This window comes from Anabrus simplex, chromosome 1 (assembly GCF_040414725.1).
Source record: "Anabrus simplex isolate iqAnaSimp1 chromosome 1, ASM4041472v1, whole genome shotgun sequence".
In the NCBI taxonomy this organism is placed as follows: Eukaryota; Metazoa; Arthropoda; class Insecta; order Orthoptera; family Tettigoniidae; genus Anabrus; species Anabrus simplex.
The window spans coordinates 1572923902-1572941631 of record NC_090265.1 but is presented as its reverse complement, the minus strand read 5'-3'; the positions used below and the strand labels follow the sequence as shown (position 1 = coordinate 1572941631).

At 40.5% G+C, this 17730-nt stretch overlaps 1 protein-coding gene across 1 annotated transcript in view; it reads right to left on the bottom strand.

Moving 5' to 3' along the window:
* Nucleotides 1-13826, bottom strand: part of LOC137498551 (F-BAR and double SH3 domains protein 1-like) — a 387845-nt gene extending 374019 nt beyond the window's left edge. Inside the window, exon 1 of the mRNA XM_068226253.1 lies at nucleotides 13692-13826. Coding sequence (XP_068082354.1) covers nucleotides 13692-13767 — 76 coding nt within the window. The 5' untranslated portion in view covers nucleotides 13768-13826. The remainder of the gene's footprint in view (nucleotides 1-13691) is intronic.
* Nucleotides 13827-17730: the final 3904 nt, after the last annotated feature.

Genomic DNA, 17730 nt, shown 5'->3' with positions numbered 1-17730 from the left:
ACATCTCCCTTGGTAAGTTATTCCAACCCTAACTCCCCTTCCTATAAACGAATAGGCCTATTTGCCCCAGTTTGTCCTCTTGAATTCCAACTTACCTTATGAACAGCACCTTCTACAAGGTCCAGATATATACCACTGCTCAGCACTACACATACCTCAGCAGCTTCCATACTGTCACCACCATAAATGAGCCAGACTTCAGTGGAAACTACATTTTACTTTGCCCTCAGACTAGAGACAGATGCAGAAATACTGCACCGATCAAGAAATAACCACACCAAAAGTGTTTTGTCTGGGCAGACATAAAACACCTCCAGACCGTACTTGAGGTGGAATGGTAGTACTACAATCGAAGAAGTTTGAACTTTTCTTTTTACTAGTGGTTTAACGTCGCACCAACTCAGACATACATTTTGAGTGCATGGATTATCAGATGAATAGAAATGTAAAGAAATTGACCGTAGTCTTAGTTAAGGTACAGTCCTAGCATTTGTCTTATTTTAAAATATATAACAACGGAAGCCTTCATGGCTACCGACAGTGGGGTTCGAAACCACTACCTCCCAAATGCAAGCTAAGGGCTAGACGCCTCGAATCGCAAAGCCAACTTGCTTTTTTCGATTTAGCCGTGTGGTTAGGGGCGCGCGGCTATGACCTTGCATCCGGGAGATAGTGGGTTCGAATCCCACTGTCGGCAGCCCTGAAGATGGTTTTCCGGCTTTCCCATTTTCACACCAGGCAAATGCTGGGGTTGTACCATAATTAAGGCCACGGCCGCTTCCTTCCAACTCCTAGCCCTTTCCTATCCCATAGTCACCATAAGACCTATCTGTGTCGGTGGGACGTAAAGCCACTAGCAAAAAAACTTCCTTCGCCTATTTGGTACCACGGGACCCGTTTTGACGCTTGACATGGGTTTTCTGTTTCTTATTCACCCAGAAATTTTTCATTTTCTGGCCGTGTGCCATTATTATTATTATTATTATTATTATTATTATTATTATTATTATTATTCCAGGGCAGGCTCCTTGGATGAATAGTTCATAATACTCTGGGTTCGATTCCTGTCTGGGCAGGGATTTAGCCGTATCTAGCTAGGAGGCTGGGTGTTTCTGATCATGATTTACATACAGCACGTCACACTACAAACCACCACAAATACACACAATAGTGAATACAGTGCATTCCTCTACATCACATTGGGCATCCAGCCGTAAAACTGGACTTAATCCACGTAAGTGCCGACCCCAGTTAATTTGGAAACAGGCAGTAAGAAGAATAAGATTATCCCGGGGCACATGAGATTCAAATATTAACTCTGTCAACAATATTACTGAATTGTCTCGTTATGGTTCATTACGGGTTTCTAACATTCTTGGCATCGGTAGACCATAATCATCTTATACCGTCCTTGTTTTTCTCAAACATGGGCAAATTTTCACGACAATCACACGGAACCTACCTTACAAGACGAGGAGGTGAAGAAGTCGGATGATGTCAACCATCAGAAAAAATAATTCCCCTTCTTCCAGTCTGTTCACTGCGTGAGAGACATATCAACTTTAAGTTCAGTGTCCTGGCTCGTGAGATGGGATTACACATGCGATCTTGTGTCAGAAAATAAAATTTTCAAATGACTCGACCACTTTGTAGTGAAGTCAACTCAACCTGGATAACTGAACGGATATAGGCCTACGTGGTCAATGAATACATTTTATTCCTCAAAAATAATCCTTTGTGTTGCTGAATTATGATAGCAATGCCTTAAAGACGAGTTTGTATGAAGAATATCCAATTAAAGAAAGAGGAGCTTCGTAGTTGGCGTGTTCTCAAGTTCGCTCAAGGCCCACTTACAAAATCAATATACGGAGCTTTAAATTGGATTGTGTTCTACATACAAATAGCCTTAAAGCCAAACCGACGACCAATGTATTACTTCCGCATAGCCAACGAACTGTAGTGGAGTGCATTGCGGAGGAAGCTTCAAGAAACGGCCGTTACAGTTCTCCTCAATTTACTTAGAATCACCGTAAGTCCTGAAAAACACCGTTGTGGTCCAAAGACCATCGGGGATCGGAACTTGTGCACCCCCACTCCATCAACGCTTTTTGTAACATCCCAGTACACTTCGAGCCGCTGTTAAAATTAAACACCATAACGTTAAGCAAGCAAGAAAGCAAGCGCTTTACGCAACTGTTGATTTCTGATTATAGCCATGGAATCTTCTATTTTACGCGAAGTACTCAACCAAGGAATATTGACTTTCCATGTCATTTCTCTTGTAGGATACTCGGATAACTGAACGGATACACCAATACGTGGCCACTGAAAACTTTTCAATCCTCGCAAATGATCCTCTGTGTGCTGAATTATGATAGGAATCGATCCGCCAAGAATAAATGATTTCCCGTCTTCAGGCATATCTATAATATTGGTTTTACACCCCACTATGTATGTTTGTACGGTTTTCGCGGACACTGAGGTGCCAGAATTTTATCCCGCAAGAGTTCTTTAACTTGCAGGTAAATCTAACGAGCACCTTCAAATATCACCGGACTGATACGTGATGGAACCCACCAGTTTCAGCTCAGAAAGACAGGGCTCTACTACCTAAGTTACCTAGCCCGGTGAGACTAGTGGTTTAACGTTGCACTAACTCTGATAGCTTTTCGATGGTGATAGGATAGGAAAAAGCTAAAACTGCGTAAGAGGCCGCTTTGCCTTGTCAATGAACCGACTATAGGCCTTCACTGAACTTACCAGCTTGCTAGAGTTGTCGCAAAGAACAGATTAATGTTTTTTTTTTTTTTTTTTAATAAGGGTGTTTGTTCAAGACACCCATGAGCTAATCCGTTGTGCCAGGAACTTGTGAAAACCCTCGCAAAAGTCCCCCTGTGGGTGGTGGTGGTAGAATAACACCCACGGTTTCCCCTGCCTGTCGTAAGAGGCGACTTAAAGGGGCCTCAGGGGCTCTCTAGTTGGGAGCGTGGGTTTGAGGCCAGGGGCCCTTAGCTGAGTCCTGCATTGCTTCCACTTTCTTGTGCCAGGCTCCTCAATTTCATCTATCCTATCCGACCTCCGTTGGTCAACTCTTGTTCTTTTCCGACCCCGACGGTATTAGTGGACTCGACGCCTAGGGAGTCTTTCATTTTGACGCCCTTCGTGGCCCTTGTCTTCCTTTGAAGGATAACTTCATTTGTCGAAGTGTCGAATCCCTTCCACATTCCTCTCTGATCAGTGTTATATAGAGAATGGTTGCCCAGTTGTACTTCCTTTTAAAACAATAATCACCACCACCATCGTCTCGCAAAAAGGATGAATTTGCGTTGCGTGGCATGACAGATCTTCGCTTTTTCTCTTATTTTTACTACCATTGTTACAGTTATGATAAGCGATAAACTGAGTGAAACTGTTTACGTTCTACAACAAAAGATGAACCCAGGACAATAATAAATGGGTTCTTTATGACAAAGTTTGACTTAATATGGATATTTTCTATTAGTATTCCACATGGATAAAAACCAGATTTAAAATAAAAACTAAAGGGGAGGAGAAAAGTAAAACGCAAAAACCGAGCCTTAGCGGGCCTCGAGCTGACTTAAGGGAAGTCAGACCCACCAGATAAATGCATCCTATCATGGAAGGTGGGAAGACCTCTTGGAGATACTTAAAAAACATGGGCCAGTATCCAGTAATCGGGAGATAGTGGGTTCGAGCCCCAATCTAGGCAGCCCTGAAGATGGTTTTCGTGGTTTCCCATTTTCACACCAGGCAAATGCTGGGGCTGTACCTTAATTAAGGCCACGGCCGCTTCCTTCCCACTCCCAGCTCTTTCCTATTCCATCGTCGCCATAAGACCTATCTGTGTCGGTGAGACGTAAAGCAAATGGCAAGAAAAAAGAAACATGGAGTGGAATGGAAGAGAGAGAGAGAAGACTGATCAAAGAATTATATTACAACCAAACAGCAAGAGTGAGAATAAGAGGAGAATTAACAGAAGAAATCACACCGGGGAGAGGTGTTAGACAGGGTTGCTGCTTATCGCCAACTTTGTTCAATATTCACTTGGAGGAAATTATTTGTGAATGTTTGGATGGTAAAAGAGGTGTCAACATTGGAGGTACGGAGATTGAATGCATAAGATTTGCTGACGATATGGCAGTAATAGCTGAAAATGTGAAGAACCTCCGCAAAATGCTGAGAGTATCAAACAAAAAGTGTGAAGAGTATGGAATGAATATAAAGAAAAAGAAAACTAAATTCATGATACTTGGAGGTAAACGTGAAAAAGCGACAATAAAAATATGGGGAGAAATCATTGAACAGGTGAATAAGTTTAAGTATCTACGAAGTATTGTGACTGAAGACCTTCACCCTATAACAGACATAAAATCTCGAATTGCCTTAGCCAAGGAAAGCTTCAACAAGAAGAAAAAACAGTTGTGTGGTCCGCTGGAGAAAGATCTGAGGAAGAAACATGCAAGGTGTTACGTATGGAGTCTAGCTCTATATGGCGCTGAAATATAGACATTATCCGGGAGATAGTAGGTTCGAATCCCACTATCGGCAGCCCTGAAGATGGTTTTCCGTGGTTTCCCATTTTCACACCAGGCAAATGCTGGGGCTGTACCTTAATTAAGGCCACGGCCGCTTCCTTCCAACTCCTAGGCCTTTCCCATCCCATCGTCGCCATAAGACCTATATGTCATCACCTCTTATAAGGTTGTTAACTTTTATGGCGTACTTTTCCTGTTTTGTGTTTCCTGTATCCGAGTGTCCGAATATTAGTAGACACTTTTACACTGAATACTTCCATTGGCGGCGAGCTAATCCTAAAAAAAAAAAAAAAAAAAAAAAAAAATACATTGTACTAATCGATGAATAGAAGCATAACGGAATTCATGTTCAGTCAGATTTACGGGAAGATAAATAGCCAGTATTTTTCGCGCCGTCCTATCAACAGTCCTTACAGTATACGCAAATTCAGTGTCAGCTGTAACTCAAAGACGTTTATAAAATTGCACTTCATGGCACTCAACTACCTGGACAAACGTATTTTCCGAGCAGTTTCAGTGCCTTCTTATTCTGTGTGCTTTGGTATTTTAGATATTGCCTTGATCTGCGAATAGTACTTGATGAACGACCATAGGACTTTGACAACAGCAAGTAACAACGTTGGCGCAGTTTCCCCTCAACATAGCAGTACGCTGCGTCTCATTCTCCAACAGCAGGGATGCAGATTACTCCACGCTGAGTGTCAGCCGTAGTATTTCAGGGCCATTCTTGGGCTAATAACCGTGTTCAAAACAATTTCTGCTTGTAGTCCTGCATGCCCGTTTAGATTTCTGGCAGTGGCATGATTACACGAGGGAATAAGGAAAATCGGAAATCGGTAGGTGACACGACCTGGATCGCTTGATGTGAAGCTCGCAAACGAGAATGTTGCGCGAAATTCCCAATTCGCGCAATGACGGAACGAAAAGACCAGTTTAATATGACCGTTATTGTTGGCTTTTCCTAGATCGGGGTGCTATCTCACCGCTAGGTAGTCCATCTCGAACGAGCTCTCAGATCTAGATTAAACTACCTCACCTGGCCGGGAATCGAAACCGGGGCCCCCGCTCAGGTGCGACTAGGTCACGTAGCATGTATAAATAAAATAGTTACTCATGAGATTCTTGATGTGTACTTTTAATTAAGTTGAAAGGTTGTTCTTATCTGGGTCAATACAAAATTTCAGGAGACTCTTCACCTGAGGGCTCAAAACATTGCTGTTAACATTCTGAACATTTACTAAATCTGTAATTATAAAATGAGGTGTTTGTATATGTGTCTGTGTGTGCGCGATGCCCAGCCAAATCTACGGCACGCAGAGATCTGAAATTTTTAACAAAGGTGGATGCAAAGGGCTCCAAATGCATTTCGAATCCAGATTTTTCATTTTTCTATCGTTGGGGAGCCGAAAAAGTGTATTGGGGTATGACAATCTAACGGGCTGTCACTAGGATAAAATGTATAGATTTACTGTCGCTTTACAACGTATAAGGGGCTGACTGGCCGAGGCGGTAAAGGCGTGTTCGGTCCGCGCGGAAGGACGTGGGTTCGAATCCCCGTCAGGAAGTCGTAAAATTTGAGAAACGAGATTTCCACTTCCGGAGGTGCATATGGCCCTGAAGTTCACTCAGCCTACACCAAAAATGAGTACCAGGTTAATTCCTGGGGGCAAAGGCGTCCGGGCGTAGGGCTAACCACTCTACCCCATCTCGTGCCGAGGTTAACAATGGTGGAAGCCTTTACCTTCCACTCCTCCAAGGGCCTTCATGGCCTGTATGGAGGTGACTTTGCTTTGCTTTTCACAACGTACAGGTATATGTAGGTATATCCAACTCTTGTCCTTTTTCGGGTATGAAGTAAGATGAATCATCGTAGCGAGTTTTGCCACCAGTTGCCCTTCCTGACGTTCACCTTATCAGAGATGAGATGAAATGTATGACATGATATGTGATAGTAGGACGGGAGAGGGTGAAACCCGGTGCCGGCACAACTACTACTGCTGTCGAATAGTCCGAAGAGGCTTCACGTCCCCATCCTGCATATGAATCACTATCAACAGCGTCATACGCCCTCACTCCATTTGAGCACTGCGGATAGATTTGGAAATGAATCCAGGCTTTTGGCACGCAATCTAGTGACTAGAAACTGTATACAAGCACATCTACTATCCTGCCGGTTAACATTCTGATGGTGAAAACTTTTTCCATCAATGGGACTCGATGCGGCTAACCACGTTGTCAGACCATATTGACTTGATGCCTTAGAATAAACCCTTTTGAGGATACGATAAATCAACCTTGGTTACTTTTCTTTGCATTAAGCGTTCTTCGTTTCCAAACTTCCTTCATTTTCTGAGAATGTTGTTCCTTTTCCTCTTGAGTCCACTTTCTTTAGTTGTTAATTTCTTTCTCTCTTGAAATCCTGCCTTTCGTGTTACTTCTCTGAAATGTTTTCTGTTTTCTATCGTATCTATTTTAATTCCAGCGTTTTTCATATCTTTTTCAATTTCAATGAACCACGTTGGCTTGGATTTGTAACTGTTCATTAAGTAAAAAAAGTAAATGTCATATGGCTTTTAGTGCCGGGATATCCCAAGACGTGTTCGGCTCGCCGGGTGCAGGTATTTCTATTTGACTCCCGTAGGCAACCTGCGTGTCGTGATGAGGATGAAATGATGATGAAGACAACACATACACCCGGCCCCCGTGCCATTGGAATTAACCCATTAAGGTTAAAATCCCCGACCCGGCCGGGAATCGAATCCGGGACCCTCTGAACCGAAGGTCAGTACGCTGACCGTTCAGCCAACGAGTCGGGCGTTCATTAAATTAAATATTTGTTTAGTTAGTTTATTGTTATTCATTCTATGTGTCCAAAAAGTTGAGTCTTCTTTTCCTCATTACAGTTGTCAGTTTTCCAACTTTTAAATATAGCTCTGTGTTTGATCGTAGTCTACATTCGGCATTGTTATTTCTTATAGGTCCCAGTATTTTTCTCAAAATTCTTCTTTCAACTTTTTCTAATTTTTCAAGATCTCCAATTCTTGTCAGTTTAATAGTTTCTGCTGCATATACAATTTCTAGCCGGGCCACTGTTTGATAATGTCTTAATTTCAAGTTCCAGGAAAGAGATAATGTATATATTTTTTGCCATATGAAACAACTTTTCCATTTTGTTTACTCTTATATCTATAGCTATCCTTTCTCTTGTGTTGTTTATTATCCATTCTCCCAGGTATTTAAAGCACTCTGTCCGAGATATTATGTTATTGTTAATTGTGATATTTTGAGGGGCATTAATGATGTTTGCCATTAACTTCGTTGTTTTGTAATCCTATTCTGGCCGCTTGTTTCTGTAATTCTCGTATTTGCTCTTGAGTATTAACTAATGAGTCTGTAATTAACGCCATGTCATCTGCGGAAGCTAAACTATCTATAATGATTTTATTTGGATGTATTCCTAGTTGAACAAATTATTATTATTATTATTATTATTATTATTATTATTATTATTATTATTATTATTATTATTATTATTATTATTATTATTATTATTATTATTATTATTATTATTATTATTATTATTATTATTATTATTATTATTATTATTATTATTATTATTATAAAACAACAGAACGCAATCTTGCCGCAAATTTTTCTTTAAACCTGCAACACTGCTGCTCTACGTTGTGACTTGAGTGCTAGCGCCTAGTCTCACAGACCCATGTACAATTTTTAAAATATTATTCTAAATTATGAGCAACAAACCGTTTTAATTATTTGAATAGTTTAAATGGTTTATAAATAAGAGACAAAATTATAAATCAAATACTTGTGCAACATTTTACAGATGTACTTAAAATTCTAAAAGTTACTGTAGAAATGTACAGTATAATGTTAGTATATATCACATAACAAAAATGTGACTTTCCTAAAATAGCAAAACACCAAATGAAAAATATTTCCTTAAAAATTAATCACTCTGGGCTTAAAATTCTACGACTGAATTTGCTATTCATAAACGACTTGGAAGTTGGACACCCCTGGCTAAAATTTAAGATGATTTAAGACATAAGACATAAAAACCATTTGCAAAATATGCAATAGTCTTACTCCATATTCTTATACATGATTCGCATTATCTTCCTCTTCCTTGTCTAATTCGTCACGGTTTGATTCTAAATCGCTGTCACAGTCTTCTTCCAATCTCTTATGCGCGCACTTTCTTGTTCACTGGCCATAGTTCACTAAATAAAATTTCATCACTTTTAAAGTTCACACTAAACCCATCAAGAAGTAAGTAATCAAACATTATTTTTAAAAGCCTAATGCACGTACACGTAATTTTATAGGAATGTGTGTGCACTTAGATGTGTAGCACGCACACTGCCGCCAAGCCTGACAGACCCAAGCGGCTACTACTGTCGGTTCTATAACTGATCACGCAATCCGAGAATGCAAAGTCAAAATACAGAAGAGGAGAGAAAGTACACAGAGGAATAGGTTTGCAACCCCCATCACTCGCCCACCAAATGGCATGGGTCTGTGAGACTATGCGCCAGTGCTGAAGCGTTAACAACACTGTCCTTTTAGTGGTGTATCAAGACCGCAAGAAAAGTAAACCAGGTAGCCTTTTGAACCTCTTGTCATGGAGACCGAGTGCTTATAAATTGAAAATTACTGCAATGAGAATCCTCAAGTCTGGGGTTTGTCACGTGATACTTTACAAACTGTGGTATTTGATAGACCACTACGCTAGATACATTGGACCGGACTTGTACTTATTGCCTCAGTCAACGGACCCAGATAACTGTTTCTGGGTTGCAACCGGTATTCACATTTATTTTTCAGGAAGCCTGTTGAACATTGCGTGCAGGAGTTTAGTATTATGAATGTTACAGCACATTTCGATGATAGTTGTAACGAATTACGCCACCAAGTCAACATGTATCTTTCGAATAATACAGTCGGCTGCCAAGAATCACGCTTCACTTTGCAATTGCATAATACGGTATGTAATTATTTTTACGTACTCATATGGTATTTTCTGAGGCTTCTTGCGTCCTTACCAGACAGTTGTTCCGGCACGATATGAACTATTCGTTCTGCGTAGAGGTGGCGGAAGATTTTTCTTAACAGTATTCAAATGTGTCCCGACAGTTGAGATCAATTCGGTGAACTAAACATCTCGCATTCACTGCCCTCTCTCACAAGGTGAGCGCTGTAATGTTTTAGACTGTTAAATTACAGTACTTGGTGAGTAGCTAGTAGGCCTACTATCTAGACTGCTGTACGGTTATATAGCGACATTTGCATAAAATGTAGAGGTTCTATTATTATTATTATTATTATTATTATTATTATTATTATTATTATTATTATTATTATTATTATTATTATTATTATTATTATTATTATTATTATTACTAACAAATACATCGCAAATGGGAAATATCCCGGTGGCAATGGTCACTTAGATTTGTGTAATAATAAAGTAAACATAATTACCCAGTACACAACAAGCAAACAAACAAACAAACAAACAAACAAATAACAAGAGTAAAACAAGCAATTTCATGGAAAGAAAATATTACAAGAAATGCTAATAGTTATTAGGCTCTACCCCTAATGTTTATGCAAATTCCATTGCAGAACTATCGTGCGAGCTAGGAGGTACGTACTACCCTATAACAGAATGAATATCCGGGCTTTAAAAGTTTGTCGACCTCTGGAATTTACCACCTAACTTTCTACACAGTTTTTCCTTGCTTGATTCCCGGTTCCTATTTCAAAATTTGCTTTACATAGCACCGACACAGATAGATCTTATGGCGACGATCGGATAGGAAAGGGCTAGATGTGGGAAGGAAGTGGTCGTATCCTTAATTAAGGTATGGAATGTCGTATGGCTTTTAGTGCCGGGATATCCCAGAACGGGTTAGGCTCGCCAGGTACAGGTCTTTCTATTTGACACCCGTAGGCGATCTGCGCGTCGTGATGAGGATGAAATGATGATGAAGACAACACTTACACCCAGCCCCGGTGCCATTGGAATTAACCAATTAAGGTTAAAATCCCCGACCCAGTCGGGAATCGAACCCAGGACCCTCTGAACCGAAGGCCAGTACGTTGACCGTTCAGCCAACGATTCGTACAATTAAGGTATAATTGTATTTGCCTGGTGTGAAAATGGGAAACCACGGAAAACCATCCTCATGGCTGCTGACAGTGGGCATCGAACCCACTATCTCCCGGATGCAAGCTCACAGCTGCGCGCCCCTAACCTCACGGTGAACTCGCCCGCTATTCCTGGTTCCGTCATGAATTGAAGACTAGTTTGAGAGACTTAGATATACTCACCTTCAGATATTATTTTTTAGAAGTAATTTTAATATTATCGGTTTTTACCTCCCACTAACTACTTTTATGGTTTCCGAAGACGCCGAGGTGCTGTAATTTTGTCTTTTACGTGCCAGTAAATGTATCGACACGAGGCTGCCGTGTTTGATCACCTTCAAGTATCACTGAACAGAGCCAAGTTGTGCTCAGAAGACCAGCGCTCTACTTCCGAGCAGCTCGGCCTGCCTATTGTTTTAGAGAAGAAAGCATCATGAATTATTGAAGACTAGTTTGAGAGACTAGATACACTCACCTTATTCTTTTAGAAATAATGTTAGTGGATTTTATGTCCTAGTAACATACTAAAATATGTATTGTATTAGTTTTACATCATCATTCTGGACGTCGGCGGAGGTAAACTATCGTAAATGGCATTTCAGAGCAATAAGAACCTGTTGAGGCGCGTATTTTACTACCTTTAAGGTTGAATCAACAGTTCTGACTTTGGTAAACATTTTTTTTCTACTTGCTTTACGTCGCACCGACACAGATAGGTCTTACGGCGACGATGGGACAGGAAAGGCCTAGGAGTGGGAAGGAAGCGGCTGTGGCCTTAATTAAGGTACAGCCCCAGCATTTGCCTGGTGTGAAAATGGGAAACCACGGAAAACCATTTTCAGGGCTGCCGACAGTGGGGTTCGAACCTACTATCTCCCGAATACTGGATACTGGCCGCACTTAAGCGACTGCAGCTATCGAGCTCGGTACTTTGGTAAACTATCGTAAAAGCCAGTATAATAAGAAGTGTGACAGGCGGAATAATGTTGAACTGTTGTATGATCAGTTACCGTGGTTTATCGCTGGGTTCTCCTTGCACATATGATATTATCACATAGCTTATCTTCATTCCTGCAAAACACGCACATACAATAGTGTACCCATAAGAAGGCACGACCAAATTAAGTCACATACGACAAAAAATCCACAGCTCTAGCTCCTCAGACAACCAACTGATTGTCGAAAACATCCTAGGGATATGAGCTACGAATTTTAGATACAAGTATGAGACTGTATTCTTTATTTATTCCTAAAAATTACAATCCTTTTTCTTAAACATCGCCATCCGGTCGATTAGATTAACAGTTTGCCTTGTTCTATCACTACGAGCGCTAAAGCGACTCAATGCAGAGTTTCTTTTAAGCCCTTATAACTGCATTCATTGTGGACATTTTTTTAAAAAATCAAAAAATGCCCCATGGTATTGAACCAAGAAAGAAATAATTATGTATGTAGTAATGAAACAAGCGATTTTCGGCTGTTTTCTTAGAATTGTATTTAGGCCGGAAGTGATTTACAAAATTTGTTCTCTTATTTTGATAAAAGGGGCTGCCTGGCCGAGGCGGTAAAGGCATACTCGGTTCGCCCGGAAGGACGTAGGTTCGAATCCCCGTCAAGAAATCGTAAAATTTAAGATGATATTTCCATTTCTGGAGGTGCATATGGCCCTGAGGTTCACTCAGCCTATACCAAAAATGAGTACCAGGTTAATTCCTGGGAACAAAGGTGGCCGGGCGTAGAGCTAACTATTCTAACCCCATCAAGTGCCGAGGTTAACAATGGTGGAAGCCTTTACCTTCCGCCACTCCCAGGGCCTTGATGGCCTGTACGGAGATGACTTTACTATTTTGATAAAGCTATCCAAGATTTACAATTTGAAACCATCCCGAGCCCTTCAACGTTCGGCACACTCCAGGACATTGCTTAATTTTCTATTTGTCGTACTATGAGGAGGATCCTCAACAAGCACCATCAAAGGTTACGCATTTACAGGCAAACTGCAAAAGCCTACGGCGATGCCATCAATGAGACGTCCAGGTCATGATAAGGAGTGATGTAGTTTGCCATTGCTTTCCTCTCTGGGCCAGTAAGTGCTATTGCAGCACGACTGTCCCGATGAGCAACACCTTTTATCCAGACACACTAGTCGTGCTCAAAGTGTCATTACTCATCACCACCTATACGTCCGGCTCCATGGCTAAATGGTTAGAATATTGGCCTTTGGTGAAGGGGTTCTTGGTTCGATTCCCGGCAGTATCGGAGATTTTAACCTAAATTGGTTAACTCCAATGGTTCGGGAGCTGGGTGTATGTGTTGTCTTGAGCATTAAAAGTTACCCTAGTAATGAAAAAAGCGATTTTAGGCTGTTTTCTTGGAATTGTATTTAGGCTATCCTCATAGACGCGCAGGTCGCCTATAGGGCGTCAGCTCGAAAGACCTACACCCGACCTCTCCGGAGGCCACACGCAAAAACAATAAAGACCCATACCTCAGCAGCTTCCACACCGTCACACACATAAATAGAGTCCGACTCTTTGGCTGAATGGTCAGCGTACTGGCCTTCGGATCAGAGGGTCCCAGGTTCGATTCCCAGCCGGGTCAGGGAGTTTAACCTTAATTGGTTAATTCCAATGGCCCGGAGGCTGGGCGTTTGTGCTGTCCCCAACATCCCTGCAACTCACACACCACACATGACACTATCCTCCACCACAATAACACGCAGTTACCTACATATGGCAGATGCCGCCCACCCTCATCGGAGGGTCTGACTTACAAGGGCTGCATTCGGCTAAAAATAGCCACACGAAATTATTATTACATAAATAGAACTGAGACTTCGGAGGAAGCTACATTTTCCTCTGACCTGTACCAAGCAGCAGGCTAACAGGCAATACATTTTCAATAAATTTGCTATTATTTTATGTGCGAATGCACATTTTCCGAGACGTAACTCCAACTTACTTGTATACTTGTAATACTGGTCTTCGTTCCATTCCCTATAACACGACTTCCCTGCAACACACAGTGATTTCTTCATGGGTACTCAAAACAATTCTACGTGTCAATACAGACGAAACAGTTCAGTCTTATCGCGAACAAGCGATGTTCCTCATCGCATATCAACACAACGAGTGACGCAACACTTCGATGTAGATGTGTTACATCTCGACTCACGTTATCGACTGAAATTACACAAAGGCAAACAGTGAATTATCAGCCATAAAATGATAAAGTGTGTAGGAACTAATGAAGCGTATGTTCATTTTTATGATAACACGTGTTCCGCTATCTAATCTTTCCAGCGAGTGGTTCACATGGAACACCACTTCCCCGTGTATTTTATCAGTGAAAGTGATTGAAAAATATCACTTTCATTAGTTGTTCCCAGCCCCGTGATGCAGGGCAAGCAATTGGCCTTCTACCCAAGGACCGAGTGAGACCTTGATTTGCGGTTACCTCAAGGAATTAAATCCTGGACTGAGGGTTGAAAAGGGATTATCTCAGTCTCGTAAGTCCAAAAGAGTAGTTGTATGATTCAAGAGGCCATGAAAGCCAAGTAGTACGACTGAGGATGTAGTCAGTATATGGAGGTTATCTCGTTGGGTACCAACAGTCCTGGCAGGCCAAAGCCCTTAATGAACTATGTACAGTGTATAGATTTCATAACGTAAAGGCTATACACTAAAAATCAAATATCGCCGCTCTATCCTCTCTTTTTTTCTAATGCATATCATCAATCAATCACTATTAATCTGCATTCAGGGCAGTCGGCCAGGTGGCGGATTCCCTATCTGTTGTTTTCCTAGCCTTTTCTTAAATGACTGCACAGAAATTGGAAATGTATTGAACATCTCCCTTGGTAAGTTATTTCAATCCCTAACTACCCTTCCTATAAACGAATATTTGCCCCAATTTGTCCTCTTGAATTCCAACTTTATCTTCATATTGTGATCTTTCCTACTTTTAAAGACACTACCCAAACGTATCCGTCTACTGATGTCATTCCACGCCATCTCTCCACTGACAGCTCGAGCAGCTCGTCTTCTTTCTCCTAAGTCTTCCCAGCCCAAACGTTGCAAAATTTTTGTAACGCTACTCTTTTGTCGGAAATCACCCAGAACAAATCGAGCTGCTTTTCTTTGGATTTATTTCAGTTCTTGAATCAATTAATCCTGGTGAGGGTCCCATAAACTGGAACCATACTCTAGTTGGGGTCTTACCAGAGACTTATATGCACTCTCCTTTACATCCTTACTACAACCCCTAAATACCCTCATAACCATGTTCAGAGATCTGTACCCTTTATTTACAATCATATTTATGTGTTTATCCCGATGAAGATATTTCCTTATATTAAGACCTAGGTACTTACCATGATCCCCAAAAGGAACTTTCACCCCATCAACGCAGTAATTATAACTGAGAGGACGTTTCCTATTTGTGAAACTCACAACCTGACTTTTAACCCCGTTTATTATCAAACCATTGCTTACTGTCCATCTCACAACATTATGGAGGTCATTTTGCAATTGCTCACGATCTTGTAACTTACTTATTACTCTGTACAGAATAACATCATCTGCAAAATACCTTATCTCTGATTCCACTTATTTACACATATCATTGATATATATAAGGAAGCATAAAGGTCCAATAATACTGCCTTGAGGAATTCCCCTCTTAATTATTACAGGGACAGATAATGCTTCGCCTACTCTAATTCTCTGAGTTCTATTTTCTAGAAATATAGCCTCCTATCCAGTCACCTATTCTTCTAGTCCAGTAGCACTCATTTATGCCAGTAGTGTCCCATGATGTACCCTATCAAATGCCATAGATAAGTCAATCGCGATACAGTCCATTTGACCTCCTGAATCTAGGATATCTGCTATATCTTACTGGAATCCTACAAGTTGAGCTTCAGTGGAATAACCTTTCCTAAACCCAAACTGCCTTCTATCAAACCAGTTATTAATTCCTCAAACATGTCTAATGTAATCAGAAAGAATGCTTTCCCAAAGCTTACATGCAATGCATGTAAAACTGACTGGCTTGTAATTTTCAGCTGTATGTCTATCACCTATTCCTATATACACAGGGGCTACTATAGCAACTCTCCATTCATTTGGTATAGCTCCTTCATGAAAACAATAAAATCAAATAAGTACTTCAGATATGGTACTATATCTTTAGTATATCCCCCAAAACCTCATCAATTCCAGCTGGTTTTCTGGTATTCAACTTTTGTAGCTTACTGTAAATGTCATTGTTATCATAGGTACATTTTAATACTTGTTTAGCATTAGTCAACTCCTCTATCTGGACATTATCCTTGTAACCAACAATACATTATGCTGACTGAATACTTCTGCCTTTTGAAGATCCTCGCATACACACTCCACTTGTTCATTAATGATTCCTGGAATATCCTTCTTAGAATCTGTTTCTGCCTTAAAGTACCTATACATACTCTACCATTTTTCACTAAAATGTGTATGACCGCCAATTATGCCTGCCATCATGTTATCCTTAGCTGATTTCTTTGCTAGATTCAATTTTCTAGTAAGTTCCTTCAATTTCTCCTTACTTCCACAGCCATTTCTAACTCTATCTCTTTCCAGTCTGCAGCTCCTTCTTAGTCTCTTTATTTCTCTATTATAATAAGGTGGGTCTTTACCATTCCTTACCACCTTTAAGGCTGCAAACCTATTTTCACATTCCTCAACAATTGCTTTAATCCCATCCCAGAGTCTGTTAACAATTTTATTTACCGTTTTCCACCTATCATAGTAACTTTTAAAAAACTCCCTCATGCATGTTTTATCAGCCATATGGTACTGCCTAATAGTCCTAATTTTAATATCTTCCTTTCTTTCACTTGTTTTTAACTACGACAAAAAACAGCTTCATGATCACTAACACCATCTATTACTTCGGTTTCTGTATAGAGCTCATCTGGTTTACCAGCACCATATCCAGAATATTCTTCCCTCTAGTTGGTTCCATCACTTTCTGATTCAGATGCCCTTCCCATATTAACTTATTTGCCATTTGTTGGTCATGCTTCCTGTCGTTCACAGCCTTCTCAATTGACATTTGGTAAATTGAGATCTCCCGCTACAATCACGTTCATTTCCTTATCGTTCCCCACATAGCTGATTATTTTATTAAATAATTCTAAATCAGCGTCTGTGCCACCCTTTCCCGGTCTGTACACTCCAAAGATATCAAGTTGCCTATTCTCTTTAGACATGAGCCTTACACCTAGAATTTCATGTTTGTAATCTTTAACTTTTTCCTACCTTACAAATTCTTCTTTCACCAGAATGAATACTCCTCCTGCTATCATTCCTATCCTATCTCTACGATACACACTCCAATTCCGTGAGAAAATTTCTGCATCCATTATATCATTTCTCAGCCATGCCGTAAATCAATAGGAATACACAAACGAGGTAATGCTGATTTCCTTTTCGGAGGAGTTCTTGCATATTTTTCATGCTTCTAGACATCCTAATTTAACTCTATGCATACGAATTGGACGGAATAAGACCGTATTAATAAAATGCTGCGTCGTCATTTAATATTACCTATATTATTAAATGCATTATTCGAAGATGGAACAATTCTACTTAAATGGTATTACTCAAACAGATTTAAAATTCTACAGAAAAAGAAAATATACTTTACTTATACCCACAAATGTAACACTAATGAGTATACCTCGGATTTGTAGGTGGTAGTAGGTTAGAATGCAAAGTCATTTGGTTTGTAGGAAGAGACATGCAACCCGTTGTACCACAATGTAGGAAGAGTAGCATAAACTCAAGGAGTTCTATAGGCTGTACCCCTGATATCTATGCAAATCTCATAGCATAACCGTTGTACAGTGTAGGGTATACTTGTTACTGGCTTAAGTAAGTTTGAATTCTAACCTATCAGCACCTAATAATCCGGACTCTACTAATGAGTTTGACAATGCGGCAGTGGCAATATATAA